The 24,411-nt window shown below is 56.2% G+C and overlaps 1 protein-coding gene and 2 long non-coding RNA genes across 18 annotated transcripts; 1 reads left to right on the top strand and 2 right to left on the bottom strand.

The window, feature by feature from the left end:
- Positions 1-3,208: 3,208 nt before the first annotated feature.
- On the top strand, positions 3,209-23,390 carry NLGN2 (neuroligin 2). Of its 16 annotated transcripts, XM_033084325.2 has the most exons (7): positions 3,210-3,415; positions 12,001-12,057; positions 14,015-14,164; positions 16,196-16,381; positions 19,724-20,513; positions 22,390-22,924; positions 22,983-23,390. In XM_033084325.2, exons 1-7 carry the CDS (start codon positions 3,310-3,312, stop codon positions 23,319-23,321), a joined length of 2,163 nt encoding a protein of 720 aa, XP_032940216.1. In that variant the 5' UTR covers positions 3,210-3,309; the 3' UTR covers positions 23,322-23,390. The 16 variants fall into 16 exon arrangements, with proteins under 16 accessions (XP_032940217.1, XP_032940216.1, XP_032940207.1 ...); XM_033084326.2 differs by lacking the exon at positions 12,001-12,057 and having other exon boundaries at positions 3,209-3,415; positions 22,390-22,927; XM_033084316.2 differs by having other exon boundaries at positions 3,213-3,415; positions 22,390-23,117.
- LOC117009945 lies at positions 4,436-5,008 on the bottom strand. The gene is made up of 3 exons (XR_004420565.1): positions 4,970-5,008; positions 4,743-4,845; positions 4,436-4,566 (listed from the first exon to the last, which is right to left on the bottom strand). It is a non-coding gene; the product is annotated as an uncharacterized LOC117009945 (long non-coding RNA).
- Positions 5,472-5,923, bottom strand: LOC117009946. Its single transcript, XR_004420566.1, has 3 exons — positions 5,887-5,923; positions 5,673-5,741; positions 5,472-5,527 (listed from the first exon to the last, which is right to left on the bottom strand). It is a non-coding gene; the product is annotated as an uncharacterized LOC117009946 (long non-coding RNA).
- Positions 23,391-24,411: the final 1,021 nt, after the last annotated feature.

The following is a 24,411-nucleotide window of genomic DNA, read 5'->3' as shown; positions in this document are numbered from 1 at the left end:
GGATGAAGATGATGATGAAGATGTTACTGATGCTGAGGATGATGATGATGCTGAGGATGATGATGAGGATGATGATGATGTTACTGATGATGAGGATGATGATGAGGATGTTACTGATGATGAAGACGAAGATGCTGAGGATGATGATGATGGTGCCAATGATGATGCTGATGAGGATGATGGCGGCGGCACCGAGTCCGAAGCAGGGGTGTGTCCCCAATGCTGGGGATGAAGATGAAGATGATGATGAAGATGAAGATGATGATGAAGATGAAGATGCTGCTGATGCTGAGGATGAAGATGATGCTGATGATGATGAAGATGAAGATGATGATGCTGATGATGAAGATGATGAAGGTGTTACTGAGGATGAAGATGAAGATGCTGAGGGTGATGATGATGAGGATGAGGATGAAGGTGTTACTGACGATGCCGATGATGATGATGATGATGAAGATGCTGAGGATGATGATGATGGTGCCGAGGATGACGATGATGAGGATGAGGATGATGTTACTGATGCCGATGATGATGATGATGATGTTACTGATGATGAGGATGATGAAGATGATGAAGATGAGGATGATGTTACTGCTGCCGAGGATGACGATGATGAGGATGATGATGAAGGTGTTACTGATGCCGATACCGATGATGATGATGGCGGCGGCGGCGAGGCCGAAGCAGGGGCGTGTCCCGGCCCGGCCCCGCCCCCCGGAGGCGGCTCCCGCCGGGCCGGACCCGCGGCCGCTCCCGGTTCGGCTCCGTCGGCCCCGCCATGGCCCCCCCGCCCCCCCCGCGCGCGGCCCCCCGGTGAGCGCGACCCCCGGGGGGGGAGGGGCGGGGGGATGGGGGGGGGGATGGGGAACGGGGGCGGCACAAACCCCCCCCCCCAAACCCGGGATTGGGCCCGAAATTTGGGGAGGGGGGAGGGGGGGGGGAGCGCTGAACCCCCTCCCCCACCCATCCCCCAAAATTTGATTTTTTGGGGGGTGGGGGGGGGGAAGGAAAGGCCTGGATGGGGTGGGGGAGGGGCGGGGATTTTGGGGAGGGGGGAGGGGGGGGGATGCTGTAAGTGGGGCAGGGATGGGGGGGGTGGGGGAGGGGAATTTGGGGGGGTCTCAGCGCCCCCCCCCGCCCCCCCCCCCGGGATGCTCCGGAACTCCGGTTGCCAGGGCGACGCTCCGGGCTCGGTTCCCATGGCAACGGAGGGGGGGAGGGGGGTGGGGGGACCCGCATCGCCCCCCCCCCACCCCGGGTGGAGCCGAGCGGGGAAAATTTTGGGGGAATTTTGGGGATTTTGGGTTTTTCGGGGGTGTCCGGACCCCCCCCCCCGCCCCCACTGATGGTTCGTTCCGCTTCTTCTTCTCTCCCCCCTCCCCCTCCCCAAAATTCACCCCCCCCCCCGCCTTCGCCCCTCCCCCATTTCCCATCATCCCCTTGGGCTCCCCCCCCCCATGGCCGCCCCTCCCCCCATCCCTGACCTGGGACCCCCCCCCGTGACCCCCCCGGACCCCCCCATGGCCCCTCCCCCATCCCCGACCCCCCCCCCGTGGGCCCCTCCCCCAAAATCCCAAATTTTTAAATTTTTCTCCCATTTTTTATTTTTTTCCCCAATTTTTCATTTTTTCCCCAATTTTTCATTTTTTTCCCCATTTTCCCTCCCTTTCCCCGCCCCCAAAATCCCAAATTTCTCCCAAATTTGCCCCAAATTTTCCCTTCAATTTCTTCCCAATTTCCCCTCATTTCCCCCAAATCTCCCAAATTTTCCCCATTTGTTCTCTATTTCCCCCCAAATTCTCTCAAATCCTCCCGAAATCCCCCAAATTTCCCCTAAAATTCCCCAAAATCCCCCAAAATCACCACAATTACCCCAAAATTTTTCTGCATTTTCCCCCAAATTCCCCCCAAATTCTCCCCAAATCCCCCAAATTCTTGCCCATTTCCTCCTAATTTGCCCAAATCCTCCAAAATTCCCCCCAAATTTCTTCTCAAATCCCCTGAACCTTCCAAATTTCCCCCCAAATCCCCACAATTACCCCCAAAATCCCCCAAATTTTTCCCGATTTCCCCCCAATTTCCCCAAAATCTCCCCAAAATCCCCCAAATTTTCCCCTCAAATCCCCCAAATTCCCCCGAAATTTGACAAATTCCCACAAATTTCCCCCCAAATTTCCCCCAAATCCCCACAATTACCCAAATTCCCCCCAAAATTCCCCCTAATCCCCCCAAAATTCCCCCCAAATTCCCCCAAATTCCCTCAAATCTCCTCCAATTGCCCCAAAATGCCCCAAAATTCCCCCAACTCCCCCCAAAATTCCCCCTAATCCCCCAAAATTCCCCCCAAATCCCCCAAATTTTCCCCATTTCCCCCCAATTCCCCAAAATCCCCCCAAAATCCCCTCACATCCCCAAATTCCCCCCAAACTCTCCCCAAATTCCCAAAAAATCCCCCCAAAAATCCCCCATTTACCCCAAAATCCCCCAAATTTTTCCCCATTTCCCCCCAAATTCCCTCCAAAACCCCCCCAAAACTCCCCCAAATTCCCCAAATTGCCCCCAAATTTCCCCCAAATCCCCTCAATTACCCCAAATTCCCCAAAATTTCCCCCAAATCCCCTCAATTACCCCCAAAACCCCCAAATTTTTCCCCATTTCCCCTCAAATCCCCCCAAAATTCCCCCAAAATCCTCCAAATTTTCCCCCATTTCCCTCCCAAATTCCCCAAATTCCCCCCAAAATCCCCTCAAATCCCCAAATTCCCCCCAAATCCCCCAAATTCCCCCCAAATTTCCCCCCAAAATTCCCCTGAAATCCCCAAACCCCCCCAAAACCCCCCCAAAATCTCCCCCCCCCTTCCCCCCCAACAGCCCCCCCACCGCCCTCCCCCCCCCTCCCCACCCCATAACCCCCCCCCTTACCCCCACCCCCCCACCTCCCCCACCCCCACCATGCCGCCCCCTCCCCTCGCCCTGGCTCTGGCCCTGTCCCTGCTGACCCCCCCGTGTCCGGCCGCCCCCTCGGGCCACTCCCAGCCCCCTCCCCCCCCCCCCCCCGGACCCCCCCCCGGACCCTCGGTTCCCGGTGGTGCCCACCCAGTACGGGCGGCTGCGGGGGGCGCGCCGGGACCTGAGCAACGAGCTGCTGGGCCCGGTGCAGGCGTTCCTGGGGGTGCCCTACGCCGCCCCCCCGTTGGGCCCGCGCCGCTGGGCGCCCCCCGAAGCCCCCGCGGCCTGGGGGGGGGTCCGCGACGCCACCGCCTTCGCCCCGGCGTGCCCCCAGAACCTGCGCGCGGGGCCGCCCCCCCTGATGCTGCCCCTGTGGCTGAGCGACAACCTGGAGGCGGCGGGGGCCTACGTGGCTGCTCAGAGCGAGGATTGTCTGTACCTGAACCTCTACGTGCCCACCGAGGACGGTAAATACACCTGGGGACAGGTGTGACACACCTGAGACACACCTGGGGAGGGATGGGACACACCTGGGACACACCTGGGTGTGGGTGTGGGGCGTACGTGGCTGCTCAGAGCAAGGATTGTCTGTACCTGAACCTCTACGTGCCCACTGAGGACGGTAAATACACCTGGGGACACCTGGGGTTACCTGGGGACAGGTGTGACACACCTGGGGTACACCTGGATACACCTGGGATAGAGCTGGGTGTGGGTGTGGGGCGTACGTGGCTGCTCAGAGCGAGGATTGTCTGTACCTGAACCTCTACGTGCCCACCGAGGATGGTAAATACACCTGGGGACACCTGGGGACAGGTGTGACACACCTGGGGTACACCTGGGTACACCTCAGCACACCTGAGCACACCTGGGATACAGCTGGGTACTCCTGGGTGTGGGTGCGGGGTGTCACAGAGCGAGGACTGTCTGTACCTGAACCTCTACGTGCCCACCGAGGACGGTAAATGCACCTGGGACAGGTGTGACACACCTGGGGTACACCTGGGTACAGCTGGGGACAGGTGGGATAGAGCTGGGTGTGAGTGTGGGGTGTCACAGAGCGAGGATTGCCTCTACCTGAACCTCTACGTGCCCACTGAGGACGGTAAATACACCTGGGGACAGGTGTGACACACCTGAGCACACCTGGGATATACCTGGGGATGGATGGGATACACCTGGGTACACCTGGGTGTGGGTGTGGGGCCTACGTGGCTGCTCAGAGCGAGGACTGTCTGTACCTGAACCTCTACGTGCCCACCGAGGACGGTAAATACACCTGGGGACAGGTGTGACACACCTGAGACACACCTGAGCACACCTGGGTACACCTGGGGACAGGTGTGACACACCTGGGTGTGGGTGCGGGGCCTACGTGGCTGCTCAGAGCGAGGATTGCCTCTACCTGAACCTCTACGTGCCCACCGAGGACGGTAAATACACCTGGGGACACCTGGGGACACCTGGGTACACCTGGGATAGAGCTGGGTACACCTGGGGAGGGATGGGACACACCTGGGTGTGAGTGTGGGGTGTCACAGAGCGAGGATTGTCTGTACCTGAACCTCTACGTGCCCACCGAGGACGGTAAATACACCTGGGGACAGGTGTGACACACCTGGGGTACACCTGGGTATGGATGGGGATGGGTGTGGGGTGTCAGAGAGCGAGGATTGCCTCTACCTGAACCTCTACGTGCCCACTGAGGACGGTAAATACACACCTGAGCACACCTGAGCACACCTGGACACACCTGGGTACACCTGGGTACACCTGGGGACAGGTGTGACACACCTGGGGATGGATGGGACACACCTGGGTGTGGGTGTGGGGTGTCACAGAGCGAGGATTGCCTCTACCTGAACCTCTACGTGCCCACCGAGGACGGTAAATACACCTGGGGACAGGTGTGACACACCTGGGATAGAGCTGGGTACACCTGGGTGTGGGTGTGGGGTGTCAGAGAGCGAGGATTGTCTGTACCTGAACCTGTACGTGCCCACCGAGGACGGTAAATACACCTGGGGACACCTGGGGACAGGTGTGACACACCTGGGATAGAGCTGGGTACACCTGGGTGTGGGTGTGGGGTGTCAGAGAGCGAGGATTGTCTGTACCTGAACCTCTACGTGCCCACCGAGGACGGTAAATACACACCTGAGCACACCTGAGCACACCTGGGGACACCTGGGTACAGCTGGGTACAGCTGGGGACAGGTGGGATAGAGCTGGGTGTGGGTGCAGGGCCTACGTGGCTGCTCAGAGCGAGGATTGCCTCTACCTGAACCTCTACGTGCCCACCGAGGACGGTAAATACACCTGGGGACAGGTGTGACACACCTGGGGTACACCTCAGCACACCTGGGTACAGCTGGGACACACCTGGGTGTGGGTGTGGGGTGTCACAGAGCAAGGATTGCCTCTACCTGAACCTCTACGTGCCCACCGAGGACGGTAAATACACCTGGGGACACCTGGGGACACCTGGGGACAGGTGTGACACACCTGGGATATACCTGAGCACACCTGGGTGTGGGTGCGGGGCGTATGTGGCTGCTCAGAGCGAGGATTGCCTCTACCTGAACCTCTACGTGCCCACCGAGGACGGTAAATACACCTGGGGACAGGTGTGACACACCTGAGATATACCTGAGCACACCTGGGGAGGGATGGGACACACGTGGGTATGAGTGCGGGGTGTCACAGAGCGAGGATTGTCTCTACCTGAACCTCTACGTGCCCACCGAGGACGGTAAATACACCTGGGGACACCTGGGGACAGGTGTGACACACCTGGGGAGGGATGGGACACACCTGGGTGTGAGTGCGGGGTGCCAGGGAGCGAGGACTGTCTGTACCTGAACCTCTACGTGCCCACCGAGGACGGTAAATACACCTGGGGACAGGTGTGACACACCTGGGACACACCTGAGCACACCTGGGATATACCTGAGCACACCTGGGATAGAGCTGGGTACACCTGGGTGTGGGTGTGGGGTGTCACAGAGCGAGGATTGCCTCTACCTGAACCTCTACGTGCCCACCGAGGACGGTAAATGCACCTGGGGACACCTGGGGTACACCTGGGGACAGGTGGGATAGAGCTGGGTACAGCTGGGTGCGGGGCGTACATGGCTGCTCAGAGCGAGGATTGCCTCTACCTGAACCTCTACGTGCGCACCGAGGACGGTAAATACACCTGGGGTACACCTGAGCACACCTGGGTACACCTGGGTACACCTGAGCACACCTGGGTACAGTTGGGGATGGGTGGGACACACCTGGGTGTGAGTGTGGGGTGTCAGGGAGCGAGGATTGTCTGTACCTGAACCTCTACGTGCCCACCGAGGACGGTAAATACACCTGGGGACACCTGGGGACAGGTGTGACACACCTGGGATAGAGCTGGGTACACCTGGGACACACCTGGGTGTGGGTGTGGGGTGTCAGAGAGCGAGGATTGCCTCTACCTGAACCTCTACGTGCCCACCGAGGACGGTAAATACACCTGGGGACACCTGGGGACACCTGGGGACACCTGGGGACACCTGGGGACAGGTGTGACACAGCTGGGCACACCTGGGACACAGCTGGGCACTGGTAAGGTGCACCTGGGGACAGGTGGGATTGTGCTGGGCACACCTGGGGACAGGTGAGAGACTGGGACACACCTGGGATACACCTGGGACAGGTAAGAGACAGGGACACACCTGGGACACATCTGGGGCACAGCTGGGGACAGGTGAGGGACAGAAGACAGGCAGGACACACCTGGGGACGTGTTTGACACACCTGGGGCACACCTGGGCACACCTGGGGGTGCGTTTGACACACCTGGGGACAGGTGAGGAGGGGTAGGAATGGTAGGGGTGTGGCCAGGCGAGAGGGGCGTGGCCAGGTGAGGTGGGCGTGGCCAGGTGAGATGGGATGTGGTCAGGTGAGGGGCGTGGCCAGGTGAAGTGGGTGTGGTCAGGTGAGAGTGGTGTGATCAGGTGAGGGGCGTGGCCAGGTGAGGTGGGCGTGGCCATGTGATGTGGGTGTGGCCAGGTGAGATTTAAGAAAATGTTGTGACCTTTTTTTGGGGAAAGGGGGCGGGGCCAAGGAGGGGGAGGGGTCTCAAATCCGATCCCCAAAACGAGGAGAAAAACGAGAAATTTGGGGAAATTCCGGGGTGAAAATTCAGAAATTGGGAAATGGGGGGCGGGGAATGGGGGAGGGGCGTGGCCGGGCTGACCCCGCCCCCCAAGCCACGGCCCCGCCCCCACGCTCGGGTCCCGGTGTCCATTCCGATGTCCATTTGTCCATCTGTGTCCGTCTGTCCATCCAATGTCCATCTGTCCATTCCGATGTCCATCTGTGTCCATCTGTCCATCCAGTGTCTGTCTGTCCATCCCAGTGTCCATCCAATGTCCATCTGTCCATCCAATGTCCATCTGTCCATTCCGATGTCCACCTGTGTCCGTCTGTCCATCCAGTGTCTGTCTGTCCATCCCAGTGTCCATCCAATGTCCATCCCAATGTCCATCCAGTGTCCACCAGTGTCTGTCTGTCCATCCCAGTGTCCATCCCAATGTCCATCTGTCCATCCAATGTCCATCAGTGTCCATTTGTCCATCCCATGTCCATCTGTCCATCCCATTGTCCATCCAATGTCCGTCTGTCCATCCCAGTGTCCATTCATTGTCCGTCAGTGTCCATCTGTCCATCCAATGTCCATCAGTGTCTGTCTGTCCCTCCTGACGTCCATCTGTCCATCCCAGTGTCCATGCAATGTCCATCTGTCCATCCCAGTGTCCGTCTGTCCATCCAATGTCCATCCAATGTCCATCCAGTGTCCATCAGTCCATCCAATGTCCATCTGTCCATCCCAGTGTCCGTTTGTCCATCCCAGTGTCCATCCAATGTCCATTAGTGTCCATCTGTCCATCCAATGTCCACCCAATGTCCATCCAATGCCCATCTGTCCATCCTAATGTCCGTCTGTCCATCCAGTGTCCATCCAGTGTCCATCCAATGTCCATCCAATGTCCATCTGTCCATCAGCGTCCGTTTGTCCATCCCAGTGTCCATCCATTTGTCCATCCCATGTCCATCTGTCCATCCATTGTCCATCCAATGTCCATCTGTCCATCCCAGTGTCCATTCATTGTCCGTCAGTGTCCATCTGTCCATCCAATGTCCATCAGTGTCTGTCTGTCCCTCCTGATGTCCATCTGTCCATCCCAGTGTCCGTCTGTCCATCCAATGTCCATCCAATGTCCATCCAATGTCCATCTGTCCATCCCAGTGTCCGTTTGTCCATCCCAGTGTCCATCCAATGTCCATTAGTGTCCATCTGTCCATCCAATGTCCACCCAATGTCCATCCAATGTCCATCTGTCCACCCAGTGTCCATCTGTCCATCCAATGTCCATCCAATGTCCATCCAATGTCCATCCAATGTCCATCTGTCCACCCAGTGTCCATCTGTCCATCCAATGTCCATCCAATGTCCATCCAATGTCCATCCAATGTCCATCAGTGTCTGTTTGTCCATCCAATGTCCATCAGTGTCTGTCTGTCCCTCCTGATGTCCATCTGTCCATCCCAGTGTCCATCCAATGTCCATCTGTCCATCCCAGTGTCCGTCTGTCCATCCAATGTCCATCCAATGTCCATCCAGTGTCCATCAGTCCATCCAATGTCCATCTGTCCATCCCAGTGTCCATTTGTCCATTCAATGTCCATCCAATGTCCACCCAATGTCCATCTGTCCATCCCATGTCCATCCAATGTCCATCCAATGTCCATCTGTCCGTCAGTGCACATCCAGTGTCTGTCTGTCCTTCCAATGTCCATTCCAATGTCCATCTCAGTGTCCATCCCAATGTCCGTCTGTCCATCCAATGTCCATCAGTGTCCATCTGTCCATCCAATGTGCATCTGTCCATCCAATATCCGTTTGTCCACTCCATGTCCATCTGTCCACTCACTGTCCACTCAGTGTCCATCCCATGTCTGTCTGTCCATCCAATGTCCATCCCAATGTCCATCCCAATGTCCATCCCATGTCCATCCAATGTCCATCTGTCCATCCAATGTCCATCTGTCCATCTGTCCATCCATTGTCCATCCCAATGTCCATCTGTCCATCCAATGTCCATCAGTCCATCCCAGTGTCCGTCTGTCCACTGCGATGTCCATCCTGTGTCCATCTGTCCATCCAATGTCCATCTGTCCATCTGTCCATCCATTGTCCATCCCAATGTCCATCTGTCCATCCAATGTCCATCAGTCCATCCCAGTGTCCGTCTGTCCATTGCGATGTCCATCCTGTGTCCATCTGTCCATCCAAAGTCCATCTGTCCATCCAATGTCCATCAGTGTCCACCTGTCCATTTGTCCATCTGTCCATCGGTGTCCGTCTGTCCATCCCGGTGTCCGTCTGTCCATCCTGATGTCCATCTGTCCATCCCAGTGTCTATCCAATGTCCATCTGTCCATCCAATGTCCATCCCAGTGTCCATCCAATATCCGTCTGTCCATCCAATGTCCATCCAGTGCCCTTCTGTCCATCCCAGTGTCCATCTGTCCATCCCATGTCCGTCTGTCCATCCAATGTCCATCAGTGTCCATCTGTCCATGCAATGTCCATCCAATGTCCATCTGTCCATCCCAATGTCCGTCAGTCCATCCCAATGTCCATCTGTCCATTCCGATGTCCATCAGTATCCATTTGTCCATCCCATGTCCATCTGTCCATCCATTGTCCATCCAATGTCCGTCAGTCCATCCAATGTCCATCAGTGTCCATTTGTCCATCCCATGTCCATCTGTCCATCCATTGTCCATCCAATGTCCATCTGTCCATCCCAGTGTCCATTCATTGTCCGTCAGTGTCCATCTGTCCATCCAATGTCCATCAGTGTCTGTCTGTCCCTCCTGATGTCCATCTGTCCATCCCAGTGTCCGTCTGTCCATCCAATGTCCATCCAATGTCCATCCAATGTCCATCTGTCCATCCCAGTGTCCGTTTGTCCATCCCAGTGTCCATCCAATGTCCATTAGTGTCCATCTGTCCATCCAATGTCCACCCAATGTCCATCCAATGTCCATCTGTCCACCCAGTGTCCATCTGTCCATCCAATGTCCATCCAATGTCCATCCAATGTCCATCCAATGTCCATCTGTCCACCCAGTGTCCATCTGTCCATCCAATGTCCATCCAATGTCCATCCAATGTCCATCCAATGTCCATCAGTGTCTGTTTGTCCATCCAATGTCCATCAGTGTCTGTCTGTCCCTCCTGATGTCCATCTGTCCATCCCAGTGTCCATCCAATGTCCATCTGTCCATCCCAGTGTCCGTCTGTCCATCCAATGTCCATCCAATGTCCATCCCAGTGTCCATCAGTCCATCCAATGTCCATCTGTCCATCCCAGTGTCCATTTGTCCATTCAATGTCCATCCAATGTCCACCCAATGTCCATCTGTCCATCCCATGTCCATCCAATGTCCATCCAATGTCCATCTGTCCGTCAGTGCACATCCAGTGTCTGTCTGTCCTTCCAATGTCCATTCCAATGTCCATCTCAGTGTCCATCCCAATGTCCGTCTGTCCATCCAATGTCCATCAGTGTCCATCTGTCCATCCAATGTGCATCTGTCCATCCAATATCCGTTTGTCCACTCCATGTCCATCTGTCCACTCACTGTCCACTCAGTGTCCATCCCATGTCTGTCTGTCCATCCAATGTCCATCCCAATGTCCATCCCAATGTCCATCCCATGTCCATCCAATGTCCATCTGTCCATCCAATGTCCATCTGTCCATCTGTCCATCCATTGTCCATCCCAATGTCCATCTGTCCATCCAATGTCCATCAGTCCATCCCAGTGTCCGTCTGTCCACTGCGATGTCCATCCTGTGTCCATCTGTCCATCCAATGTCCATCTGTCCATCTGTCCATCCATTGTCCATCCCAATGTCCATCTGTCCATCCAATGTCCATCAGTCCATCCCAGTGTCCGTCTGTCCATTGCGATGTCCATCCTGTGTCCATCTGTCCATCCAAAGTCCATCTGTCCATCCAATGTCCATCAGTGTCCACCTGTCCATTTGTCCATCTGTCCATCGGTGTCCGTCTGTCCATCCCGGTGTCCGTCTGTCCATCCTGATGTCCATCTGTCCATCCCAGTGTCTATCCAATGTCCATCTGTCCATCCAATGTCCATCCCAGTGTCCATCCAATATCCGTCTGTCCATCCAATGTCCATCCAGTGCCCTTCTGTCCATCCCAGTGTCCATCTGTCCATCCCATGTCCGTCTGTCCATCCAATGTCCATCAGTGTCCATCTGTCCATGCAATGTCCATCCAATGTCCATCTGTCCATCCAATGTCTGTTTGTCCACTCCATGTCCATCTGTCCACTCACTGTCCATCCATTGTCCATCCCAATGTCCATCTGTCCATCCAATGTCCATCCCAGTGTCCATCTGTCCATCTAATGTCCATCTGTCCATCCCAGTGTCCATCCAATGTCCATCCCAGTGTCCATCTAATGTCCATCTGTCCATTTGTCCATTTGTCCACTCAATGTCCATCTGTCCCTCTAGTGTCCATCTGTCCATCCCAATGCCCATCCCAATGTCCATCCCAATGTCCATCCCAGTGTCCATCTGTCCATTTGTCCACCCCTCCCCTCCCCCCCCGCCCCTCCCCCCCCCATTTTTTAACGATTTTTTCCCTTTTTTCCCCCATTTTTTCCCCCCCGTTTTTTTTCCCATTTTCGGGATTTTTTCCCCCAGAATTTTTTTCCCCTCCCCCCCCATTTTTTCCGGGGAGGGGGCGGGGCCCGGAACGTTCCAAATTCCGATTTTTTCGGGGGGGGGGGAACACCCCAAAAAAAAAAAAAATCTTTAAAAAAAAATTTCAAAAACCCCAAATTTTTTTCCCCTCCCCCCAACAAAAAAATTTTTTTAAAATTTTTTTTTCTCCCCTCCCCCCACCCCGACCCCATTTTCGCTCCTTTTGGCCCCAAAATTTTTCCTCCTTCTCTTCCCCCGGTCCAGGTTTGCTCGGCAAAAAGCGCGAGGACGGCGCGGCCGGCGGCCCCCCCCCGGACTCAGGTAGTTTTGTGCATGTTTTGGGGCAAATTCCGCCTTTTTTGGGGTTTTTTGGGTTGTTTTTGTTCTTTCCCCCCTCCCCCACCCCCCTTTCTTTCTTTCTTTTTTTTTTTTTTGTTTTTTTTTTTCCCTTTTCCCTCCCCAAAATTTTGCGATTTTTTGGCGCCTCCTTTTGGTTCTTTTTTCGTGGGGGGGGGGTTTGGTTCTTTTTTTTTTTTTTTTATTTTTTTTGGGTTTTGTTTTTTTGGGGTTTTTTTGGTTTTTATTTTTGGCTTCTTTGCGGGGGGTTTGGGGGAGTTTTTGGTTTTTTTTTCTTTTTTTTCTTTTTTTTTTTGTCTCTCTTTTTTTGGTGTTTTGGTGGTTTTTGGGGTTTTTTTGGGGTTTTTTTGGGGTTTTTTTGGGGTTTTTTTGGGGTTTTTTTGGGGTTTTTTTGGTTTTTCTTCTCTGGTTTTTTGGACGCCCCTCCCCCCCCTCCCCCACCCTCCACGGCCCCTCCCCCACCCTTTGCTCATTGTCCCTAAAATGGGGGGGACCAAAATGACCCCAAAGTGACCCCAAAATGACCCAAAAATGTCCCCAAAGTGTCCCCAAAATTGACCCCAAAATGACCCAAAAAATGACCCCGAAGTGACCCCACAGTGACCCCACAGTGACCCCAAAGTGACCCCTGGACCCTCCCAAATTCCAGCTGTGACCTCTGACCCCGCTGTCACCTCCCAGCACCCCCCAGGGTGACATCGGGGGGGCTGTCCCCGAATTTTGGGAATGTCCCAAAATGTCCCCAAATGTCCCCAAATCCCGCCATTGTCCCCAATTGTCCCAAATGTCCCCAAATTCCGGGAATGTCCCCAATGTCCCCAAATGTCCCCAAATTGCCCCCGATGTCCCCAAATTCCCTCAATGTCCCCAATCCCCTCAATGTCCCCAATGTCCCCAAATCCCGCCATTGTCCCCAAATGTCCCCAATATCCCCAAATTCCCCAGATGTCCCAAATCCTCTCAATGTCCCCAATCCCCCAAATGTCCCCAATGTCCCCAAATTCCCCAAATTCCCCAAGGTGTCCCCAATGTCCCCAAACCCCCCCAGTGTCCCCAACCCCCCAATGTCCCCAAATCCCCCAAGTTCCCTCAATGTCCCCACTGTCCCCAATGTCCCCAATCTCCCCAATGTCCCCAAATCCCCTCAATGTCCCCAGCACTGTCCCCAATGTCCCCAATTCCTCCAAATCCCTCCAAATGTCCCCAATCCCCCCCAATGTCCCCAATGTCCCCAATCCCCCCAATGTCCCCAATCCCCTCTATGTGCCAAATGTCCCCACCGTCCCCAAATTCCCCCCAATGTCCCTAATGTCCCCAAATGTCCCCAATCCCCCTATTATCCCCACTGTCCCCAAATCCCCTCAGTGTCCCCAATCCCCCCAATCTCCTCAATCCTCCCAATGTCCTCCTGTCCCCAGCACTGTCCCCAATGTCCCCAACCCCCCCAGTGTCCTCAAATGTCCCCAATCCCCCCAATGTCCCCTTGTCACCAGCACTATCGCCAATGCCCCCACTGTCCCCAATGTCCCCAATCTCCTCAATGCCCCCAATCCCCTAAATGTCCCCAAATCCTCACAATGTCCCCAATGTCCCCAATGTCCCCAATCCCCTCCAATGTCCCCAATATCCTCAATGTCCCCAACGTCCCAAATCCCCTCAATGTCCCCAATGTCCCCAAATGTCCCCAACCCCTCCAATGTCCCCAAATCCCCGCAAATGTCCCCAATCCCCCCCAGTGTCCCCAATTCCCCCAATGTCCCCAATGTCCCCAATCCCCTAAATGTCCCCAAATTCCCTCAATGTCCTCAAATGTCCCCAATCCCCCCAGTGTCCCCTTGTCACCAGCACTATTGCCAATGCCCCCACTGTCCCCAATGTCCCCAATGTCCCCAAATGTCCCCAACGCTGTCCCTGTCCCCAGACATCCGTGACAGCGGCAAGAAGCCGGTGATGCTGTTCCTGCACGGCGGCTCCTACATGGAGGGGACGGGGAACATGTTCGATGGCAGCGTGCTGGCGGCGTACGGCAACGTCATCGTTGTCACCATGAACTACCGGCTGGGCGTGCTGGGTGAGACTGGGGACATTGGGGACATTGGGGACACGGCAACGTCATCGTTGTCACCATGAACTACCGGCTGGGCGTGCTGGGTGAGGGATTGGGGACAGTGGGGACACTGGGGACACTGGGGACAGTGGGGACATTGAGGGGATTGGGGACACGGGAACGTCATCGTTGTCACCATGAACTACCGGCTCGGGGTGCTGGGTGAGGGATTGGGGACATCATCAGGGACATTGGGGACACTGGGGACACTGGGGGGATTGGGGACATTGGGGGTATTGGGGACATTGGGGACATTGGGGACACGGCAACGTCATCGTTGTCACCATGAACTACCGCCTGGGCGTGCTGGGTGAGGGATTGGGGACACTGGGGACACTGGGGACACTGGGGACACGGGAACGTCATCGTTGTCACCATGAACTACCGGCTGGGCGTGCTGGGTGAGACTGGGGACACTGGGGACACTGGGGACATTGGGGACACGGGAACGTCATCGTTGTCACCATGAACTACCGGCTGGGCGTGCTGGGTGAGGGATTGGGGACACTGGGGACACTGGGGACACTGGGGACAGTGGGGACACTGGGGACACTGGGGACAGTGGGAGGATTGGGGGGATTGGGGACATTGCAGGGATTGGGGACATGGGAACGTCATTGTTGTCACCATGAACTAACGGCTGGGCGTGCTGGGTGAGACTGGGGACACTGGGGACACTGGGGACACTGGGGACATTGGGGACACTGGGGGGATTGGGGACATTGGGGACATTGGGGACATTGGGGACATTGGGGGGATTGGGGACAGTGGGGGGATTGGGGACATTGAGGGGATTGGGGACATTGGGGACACTGGGGACACGGGAACGTCATCGTTGCCACCATGAACTACCGCCTGGGCATGCTGGGTGAGGGATTGGGGACACTGGGGACATTGGGGACATTGGGGACATTGAGGGGACTGGGGACACGGGAACGTCATCGTTGTCACCATGAACTACCGGCTCGGAGTGCTGGGTGAGGGATTGGGGACATTGGGGACACTGGGGGGATTGGGGACACTGGGGGGATTGGGGACATTGGGGACAGTGGGGACATTGGGGACATTGGGGACACGGCAACGTCATCGTTGTCACCATGAACTACCGGCTCGGAGTGCTGGGTGAGGGATTGGGGACAGTGGGGACATTGGGGACATTGGGGACATTGGGGACACTGGGGACATTGGGGGACATTGGGGACATTGGGGACATTGGGGACACTGGGGACAGTGGGGACAGTGGGGACATTGGGGACATTGGGGACATTGGGGACACTGGGGACACTGGGGACACTGGGGACATTGGGGGGATTGGGGACAGAGGGGACATTGGGGACATTGGGGACACTGGGGGGGATTGGGGGGATTGGGGACATTGGGGACATCAGGGACATTGAGAGGATTGGGGACATTGGGGACATTGGGGACAGTGGGGACATTGGGGACATTGGGGGTATTGGGGACATTGGGGACATTGGGGACATTGGGGACACGGCAACGTCATCGTTGTCACCATGAACTACCGGCTCGGAGTGCTGGGTGAGACTGGGGACATTGGGGACAGTGGGGACAGTGGAGACATTGGGGGGATTGGGGACACTGGGGACACTAGGGACACAGGGGGACACTGGGGACTTTGGAGATATTGGGGACATTGAGGGGGATTGGGGACATTTTGGAGTTTGGGGACATTGGGGACATTGGGGCCGTCATGGGGAACCTTCCTGGGAGTGTGGGGACATCGTGGTGTCCTGGCAGTGTCCCCAAATGTCCCTGTGGTGTCCCTGGCTGTGTCCCTAATGTCCCTGTGATGTCCCCAATGTCCCCAGGGTTCCTGAGCTGTCCCTGTGGTGTCTCTGGCTGTGTCCCCAATGTCCCTGTGATGTCCCCAATGTCCCCAGGGTTCCAGAGCACGGGTGACCAGGCGGCCAAGGGCAATTACGGGCTGTGTCCCCAATGTCCCTGTGATGTCCCCAATGTCCCCAATGTCCCCAGGGTTCCTCAGCACGGGTGACCAGGCGGCCAAGGGCAATTACGGGCTGCTGGACCAGATCCAGGCGCTGCGGTGGCTGCACGAGAACGTCGGGCACTTCGGGGGGGACCCGCAGCGCATCACCATCTTCGGCTCGGGGGCTGGGGCGGCGTGTGTCAGCCTGCTGATCCTGTCACACCACTCTGAAGGTACCAAAAACTGAGAGAATGAACCCAAAATTAACATCAGGGGGGAAAAAAACCCCATGGGAATCCATAAAAATTCATGGTGGGGGAAAAAATCCCCTCGGGAATCCATAAAAATTCATGGTGTGGGGACTCACAGAGTGTCACCATCGGTGTCAGCCTGCTCATCCTGTCACACCACTCTGAAGGTACCAAAATCACCGGGAATTAACCCAAAATCAACATCAGAGGGGAAAAAATCCCCATGGGAATTCATAAAAATTCATGGTGTGGGAAAAAAACCCTGCAAGAATTCATAAAAATTCATGGTGTGGGGACTCACAGAGCGTCACCATTGGTGTCAGCCTGCTGATCCTGTCACACCACTCTGAAGGTACCAAAATCACCAGAAATTAACCCAAAATCAGCATCAGGAGGGGAAAAATCCCCACAGGAATCCATAAAAATTCATAGTGGGGGAAAAAATCCCCATGGGAATCCATAAAAATTCATGGTGTGGGGACTCACAGAGCGTCACCGTCGGTGTCAGCCTGCTCATCCTGTCACACCACTCTGAAGGTACCAAAAACTGAGAGAATGAACCCAAAATCACCGGGAATTACCCCAAAATTAACCCTAGGGGGGAAAAATCCCCATGGGAATCCATAAAAATTCATGGTGTGGGGACTCACAGAGTGTCACCGTCGGTGTCAGCCTGCTGATCCTGTCACACCACTCTGGAGGTACCAAAAACACAAGGAAATAACCCAAAATTACCAGAAATGAACCCAAAATCAGCATCAGGAGGGGAAAAAACCCCACGGGAATTCATAAAAATTCATGGTTGGGGAAAAAATCCCCATGGGAATCCAGAAAAATTCATGGTGTGGGGACCTGCAGAGCGTCACCGTCGGTGTCAGCCTGCTGATCCTGTCACACCACTCTGGAGGTACCAAAAACTGAGAGAATGAACCCAAAATTACCAGAAATGAACCCAAAATTAACTGTGGGGGGGGGAAAACCCCCACGGGAATTCATAAAAATTCATAGTGAGGGAAAAAATCCCCATGGGAATCCATAAAAATCCATGGTGTGGGGACTCACAGAGCGTCACCATCAGTGTCAGCCTGCTCATCCTGTCACACCACTCTGAAGGTACCAAAATCACCAGGAATTAACCCAAAATCAACATGGGGGGGAAAAAACCCCATGGGAATTCATAAAAATTCATGGTGGGGGGCCCTGCAGAGCGTCACCATCGGTGTCAGCCTGCTCATCCTGTCACACCACTCTGAAGGTACCAAAATCACCGGGAATTAACCCAAAATCACCAGGAATGAACCCAAAATCACCAGAAATTAACCCAAAATTAACATCAGGGGGGAAAAAATCCCCATGGGAATCCATAAAAATTCATGGTGTGGGACTCACAGAGCCTCACCGTCGGTGTCAGCCTGCTGATCCTGTCACACCACTCTGAAGGTACCAAAATCACCGGGAATTAACCCAAAATTAACATCAGGGGGGAAAAAAACCCACATGGGAATTCATAAAAATTCATGGTGGGGGGACTCACAGAGTGTCACTGTTGGTGTCAGCCTGCTGATCCTGTCACACCACTCTGAAGGTACCAAAAACACCGGGAATTAACCCAAAATCACCGGGAATTAACCCAGAATCAACTGTGGGGCAGAAAAAAACCCCATGGGAATTCATCAAAATTCATAATGGGGGAAAAATCCCCATGGGAATTCATAAAAATCCATGGTGTGGGGACTGACAGAGCGTCACCGTCGGTGTCAGCCTGCTCATCCTGTCACACCACTCTGAAGGTACCAAAAACTGAGAGAATGAACCCAAAATCCCCAGAAATTAACCCAAAATCAGCATCAGGAGGGGAAAAAACCCCACGGGAATCCATAAAAATTCATGGTGTGGGGACTCACAGAGCGTCACCGTCGGTGTCAGCCTGCTGATCCTGTCACACCACTCTGAAGGTACCAAAATCACCGGGAATTAACCCAAAATCACCGGGAATTACCCCAAAATCAACATCAGGGGGGAAAAAACCCCACAGGAATTCATAAAAATTCATAGTGAGGGAAAAAATCCCTATGGGAATCCATAAAAATTCATGGTGTGGGGACTCACAGAGCGTCACCGTCGGTGTCAGCCTGCTGATCCTGTCACACCACTCTGAAGGTACCAAAAACACCAGAAATTAACCCAAAATCAACATCAGGGGGGAAAAAACCCCCACAGGAATCCATAAAAATTCACGGTGGGGGAAAAAATCTCCATGGGAATTCATAAAAATTCATGGTGTGGGGACTCACAGAGCGTCACCATCGGTGTCAGCCTGCTCATCCTGTCACACCACTCTGAAGGTACCAAAAACTGAGAGAATGAACCCAAAATCACCAGGAATGAACACAAAATCATCAGGAATGAATCCAAAATTAACTGTGGGGGGGAAAAACCCCCACGGGAATTCATAAAAATTCATGGTTGGGGAAAAAAACCCCATGGGAATGGTCCTAGATTCATTTTGGGGTCCTGAAACTGCCAGGAATGACCCCAAAATGAGCATCAGGGTGGAAATCCCAAAGGAATGACCCCAAAATCCACACCAGGGATCTCAAATTCTCCCAAAATTTTACCCGGGGACCCCAAATCCCCATCACTGTGACCCCAAATCCCCAATCCTGGTGATCCCAAACCCCAAATCCTCATCACTCCCTGATCCCAAACCCAAATCCCTGTGACCCCAAACCCCAAACCCCAAATCCCTATGACCCCAAACCCAAATTCCTGTGACCCCAAACCTCAAATCCCAAATCCCTGTGATCCTGGTGACCCCAAATCCAAGTGACACCCCCAAATCCCCCCAGGTCTGTTCCAGAAGGCCATCGCGCAGAGCGGCACGGCCATCGCCAGCTGGGCCATGAATTACCGACCCTAAATCCCAAATCCCAAATCCCTGTGACCCCAAACCCCAATTCCTGTAATCCTGACCCCCCAAATTTCCCCAGGTCTGTTCCAGAAGGCCATCGCGCAGAGCGGCGCGGCCATCGCCAGCTGGTCAATCCCCAATTCCTGTGACCCCAAACCCCAATCCCTGTGACCCTAAACCCCAAACCCCAAATCCCTGTGACCTCAAACCCCAAACCCCAAATCCCTGTAACCCCAAACTCCAATTCCTGTGATCCTGACCCCCCGAATCCCCGCAGGTCTGTTCCAGAAGGCCATCGCGCAGAGCGGCACGGCCATCGCCAGCTGGGCCATGAATTACCGACCCTAAATCCCAAACCCCAAACCCCAAATCCCTGTGACCCCAAATCCTGCTGACCCCCCAAATTTCCCCAGGTCTGTTCCAGAAGGCCATCGCGCAGAGCGGCACGGCCATCGCCAGCTGGTCCGTCAATTACCAGCCCCTCAAGTACACGCGGCTCCTGGCGGCCAAGGTGGGCTGCGAGCGCGCCGACACCGGCGCCGCCGTGGAGTGCCTGCGGCGCCAGCCCTTCCGCGCCCTGGTGGACCAGGACGTGCAGCCCGCCCGCTACCACGTGGCCTTCGGGCCGGTGGTGGACGGCGACGTGGTGCCGGACGACCCCGAGATCCTGATGCAGCAGGGCGAGTTCCTCAACTACGACATCCTGATCGGCGTCAACCAGGGCGAGGGGCTCAAGTTCGTGGAGGACTCCCTGGAGAGCGAGGACGGCATCTCGGCCTCCTACTTCGACTTCACCGTGTCCAACTTCGTGGACAACCTGTACGGCTACCCCGAGGGCAAGGACATCCTGCGGGAGACCATCAAGTTCATGTACACGGACTGGGCCGACCGCGACAACGGCGAGATGCGGCGCAAGACGCTGCTGGCGCTCTTCACCGACCACCAGTGGGTGGCGCCGGCGGTGGCCACGGCCAAGCTGCACGCCGAGTACCAGTCCCCCGTGTACTTCTACACCTTCTACCACCACTGCCAGACGGACGCGCGGCCCGAGTGGGCGGACGCGGCGCACGGCGACGAGATCCCCTACGTGTTCGGGGTGCCCATGGTGGGCGCCACCGACCTCTTCCCCTGCAACTTCTCCAAGAACGACGTCATGCTCAGCGCCGTGGTCATGACCTACTGGACCAACTTTGCCAAGACGGGGTGCGTGGGGGAGGGGGCGGTCGGGGGGGTGGGCGGTGGAGTGGTTGAGTGGTCAGTTGGATGAAGAGTTGAGTGGTTGAGTGGTCAGTTGGGTGGTGGAGTGGTCAGTTCATTGGTTGAGTGGTCAGTTGGGTGGTGGAGTGGTTGAGTGGTCAGTTGGGTGGTGGAGTGGTCAGTTGGTTGGTTGAGTGGTCAGTTGGGTGAAGAGTTGAGTGGTGGAGTGGTCAGTTGGGTGGTTGAGTGGTCAGTTGGTGGTGGAGTGGTCGATTCATTGGTTGAGTGGCCAGTTGTATGAAGAGTTGAGTGGTTGAGTGGTCAGTTGGGTGGTGGAGTGGTCAGTTGGGTGGTGGAGTGGTCAGTTCGTTGGTTGAGTGGTCAGTTCGTTGGTTGAGTGGTCAGTTAGATGAAATTGAGTGGTTGAATGGTCAGTTGGGTGGTGGAGTGGTCAGTTCATCGGTTGAATGGTCAGTTGGGCGGTGGAGTGGTTGAATGGTCAGTTGGATGAAGAGTTGAGTGTTTGAGTGGTCAGTTGGGTGGTGGAGTAGTCAGCTGGATGGTGGAGTGGTCAGTTCATTGGTTGAATGGTCAGTTGGGCGGTGGAGTGGTTGAGTGGTCAGTTGGATGAAGAGTTGAGTGGTTGAGTGGTCAGTCGGGTGGTGGAGTGGTTGATCATTGACTGGTCAGCTGCTTGGTTGACTGGTCACTTGGTTGAGTGACCAGATGAGTGTTTGAGTGGTCAATTGGATGAAGAGTGGTCAGTTTGGTGGTAGAGTGGTGAGCTATTGGTCAGTTGGGTGTTTGAGTGGTCAGTTGAGTGGTTGGTCAGCTGGGTCATTGATTTGTCAGTTGGAAAAAGAGTTGAGTGGTCACTTTGGTGTTTGAGTGGTCACTTGGTCAGCTGGGTGGTTAAATGGTCACCTGAGTAGTAGAGTTGAGTTGAGTTGGGTGTTTCATTGGTCAGTTGAGTGTTTGAGTGGTCAGTTGAGTGTTTAAGTGGTCAGTTGAGTGTTTGAGTGGTCAGTTGAGTGTTTAAGTGGTCACTTGAGTGTTTGAGTGGTCAGTTGAGTGTTTCATTGGTCAGTTGAGTGTTTGAGTGGTCAGTTGGGTGTTTCTTTGCTCAGTTGGATGTTTCATTGGTGTTTCATTGGTCAGTTGAGTGTTTGAGTGGTCACTTGGGTGTTTCATTGGTCAGTTGGTGTTTAAGTGGTCACTTGAGTGTTTGAGTGGTCAGTTGAGTGTTTCATTGGTCACTTGAGTGTTTGAGTGGTCAGTTGGGTGTTTGAGTGGTCAGTTGGATGTTTCATTGGTGTTTCATTGGTCAGTTGGGTGTTTGAGTGGTCAGTTTATTGGTTGCGTGGTTGATCATTGACTGGTTGGTTGATCGGTTAGTGGTCAGTTGGGTGTTTGAGTGGTCAGTTGAGTGTTTGAGTGGTCAGTTGAGTGTTTGAGTGGTCAGTTGAATATTTCATTGGTCAGTTGGGTGGTTGAGTGGTCAGTTGGGCGTTTCTTTGGTCAGTTGAGTGTTTGAGTGGTCGGTTGAGTGTTTGAGTGGTCAGTTGGGTGTTTCTTTGCCCAGTTGGATGTTTCATTGGTGTTTCATTGGTCAGTTGGGTGTTTCAGTGGTCAGTTCAGTATTTCATTGGTCAGTTGAGTGGTTAAGTGGTGACTTGAGTAGTTGAGTGTTTGAGTGGTCAGTTGGGTGTTTCATTGGTGTTTCATTGGTCAGTTGAGTGTTTGAGTGGTCAGTTGAGTGTTTCATTGGTCAGTTGGGTGTTTCATTAGTTCACCATTACCTGGTCAGTTGATCAGTTGATCACTTGGTCAGCCGGCCAGCCGGTCACTCGGCCATCCGGTCACTCCACCCTTTGCCCCGCAGCGACCCCAACCAGCCGGTGCCGCAGGACACCAAGTTCATCCACACCAAGCCCAACCGCTTCGAGGAGGTGGTGTGGACGCGCTTCGACGGCAAGGACAAGCGCTACCTGCACATCGGCCTCAAGCCGCGCGTGCGCGACCACTACCGCGCCAACAAGGTCGCCTTCTGGCTCGAGCTCGTCCCGCACCTCCACAACCTGCACCAGCTGCCCCACGCCTCCACCACCACGCGCCTCCCGCCGCCCCCGGGCCCCCCGCGCCGCGCCCCGGCCACGCGCCGGCCCCCGCCGTCCTCCGCGCCGCCCGGCCGCGACGATCGCCGCGACGACCGCGACGACGACGACGACGACGAGGATGAAGATGGCGGCCGTGGCGGCCGGCGACGCTTCGCGCCCTTCCCCGGCGACTCGCGGGACTACTCCACGGAGCTCAGCGTCACCGTGGCCGTGGGCGCCTCCCTCCTCTTCCTCAACATCTTGGCCTTCGCCGCGCTCTACTACAAGCGGGACAAGCGGCCGCCGCCGGACCCTCGCGGCGTGGTCGGCGGCGTGGGCGCCGTGTCCATCCCCCCGCGCCGCCTCACGCCCCCCCCAGAGCGGCCGCGGCGTGGCCGGAGCGGCGCCCAACGACCTGCTGGCCCCCGGCGAGGAGGAGCTGGTGCAGCTGCAGATGAAGCACCCCAAGCTGGGCGTGGGCGTGGGGGTGGGGGGTGACCCCGAGGCGCGGCCGGGCGTGGCCGTGGCCGTGGCCGGACCGCCGGACTACACGCTGGCGCTGCGGCGCGCGCCCGAGGACGTGCCCCTGCTGCCCCCCAACACCATCACCATGGTTCCGGGGGGGCTGCAGGCCCTGCACCCCCCCTTCGGGACGCCCTTCCCCCCGCCCGGCCACAACAGCGCGCTGCCCCACCCCCACTCCACCACCCGGGTATAGGGGGGGGCTGTGGGGGCCCCTCCCCCACCGCCCTGACACCCTAAAACCGCCCCTCCCCCACCCGGGTATAGGGGGAGGGGTTTGGGGGCCCCTCCCCCACCTCTCTGATCCCCCCCAAACTGCCCCTCCCCCACCCGGGTATAGGGGGAGGGGTTTGGGGGCCCCTCCCCCACTCCCTGAATTGATCTGAACCCCCCCAAACCGCCCCTCCCCCACCTGGGTAAACAGGGAGGTTGGGGGCCCCTCCCCCACCCCTCTGACACCCCCAAACCGCCCCTCCCCCACTCGGGTTAACGGGGGGGGTTGGGGACCCCTCCCCCACCCCTCCCCCGCCCCCACCCGCGCACCTGGAATGGACTTTGGGGGGAGGGGAGGAAATCCCCCAAAAAATGGGGGGAAAAAAAAAAAACAACCCAAAAATTGGGGAAATCCCCCCAAAAATGGGGAACCCCTCCCCCACCCCACCACCCCCTCCCCCCACACCCCCCCCCCAAAATATCAGGGGACCCCCAAATTAAGGGAACCCCCCCCACCCCAAAAAAATAAAAATATCAGGGGGCCCCTCCCCCCCCCGCCTGCTGCCGCCCCTCCCCCACCCCCAGGACCGCTGAAGATTTTGGGGACCCCTCCCCCCCCCCTTCAATCCCGCCCCTCCCCCACGCCGGGGACACCTGGGGTGCTGAGCCGCATGGGGACCCCTCCCCCACCCTGGGGACCCCTCCCCCACCCCCCCAACAAAAAAACCCGCATGGGAATCCGCCCCTCCCCCACCCCCCCAGCAGGAATTTGGGGGGGGCGGGGCCGCCCCTCCCCCCACACCCAGAACACCCCCCCCCCAAAAAAAAAAAACCGCGGGGGGGGCTCAGAGACCCCTCCCCCACCCAGAACAAAGGGAGTGGGGGAGGGGCTGCCCCGCCCAGGGTGGGGGAGGGGGGTTGGGCCCCGCCCCGCCCCTCCCCCACCCCGATTTTGGGTTTTTTTCGCTTTCTGGACAGAGAAAATTTGTGCCAAACGTGGGGGGAGGGGAGGGGGGGAGGCCCCGGCCCCTCCCCCACCCCGGGGACCCCCCCCAGCCCCTCCCCCAGCAGAG

This window comes from Catharus ustulatus, chromosome 37 (assembly GCF_009819885.2).
Source record: "Catharus ustulatus isolate bCatUst1 chromosome 37, bCatUst1.pri.v2, whole genome shotgun sequence".
Taxonomy (NCBI): Eukaryota; Metazoa; Chordata; class Aves; order Passeriformes; family Turdidae; genus Catharus; species Catharus ustulatus.
The sequence above is the reverse complement of the archived record's forward strand: the minus strand, read 5'-3'. Positions and strand labels throughout refer to the sequence as shown.

Excerpts from the sequence above, each read along its gene's own strand:
- NLGN2 (XM_033084325.2), top strand. The coding sequence starts at position 3,310 with ATGCTGCCCCTGTGGCTGAGCGACAACCTGGAGGCGGCGGGGGCCTAC. Across the intron at positions 3,416-12,000 it reads CTACGTGCCCACCGAGGACG|GTTTGCTCGGCAAAAAGCGC; the intron begins GTAAATACACCT and ends CCCCCGGTCCAG. Across the intron at positions 14,165-16,195 it reads CTACCGGCTGGGCGTGCTGG|GGTTCCTCAGCACGGGTGAC; the intron begins GTGAGACTGGGG and ends CAATGTCCCCAG.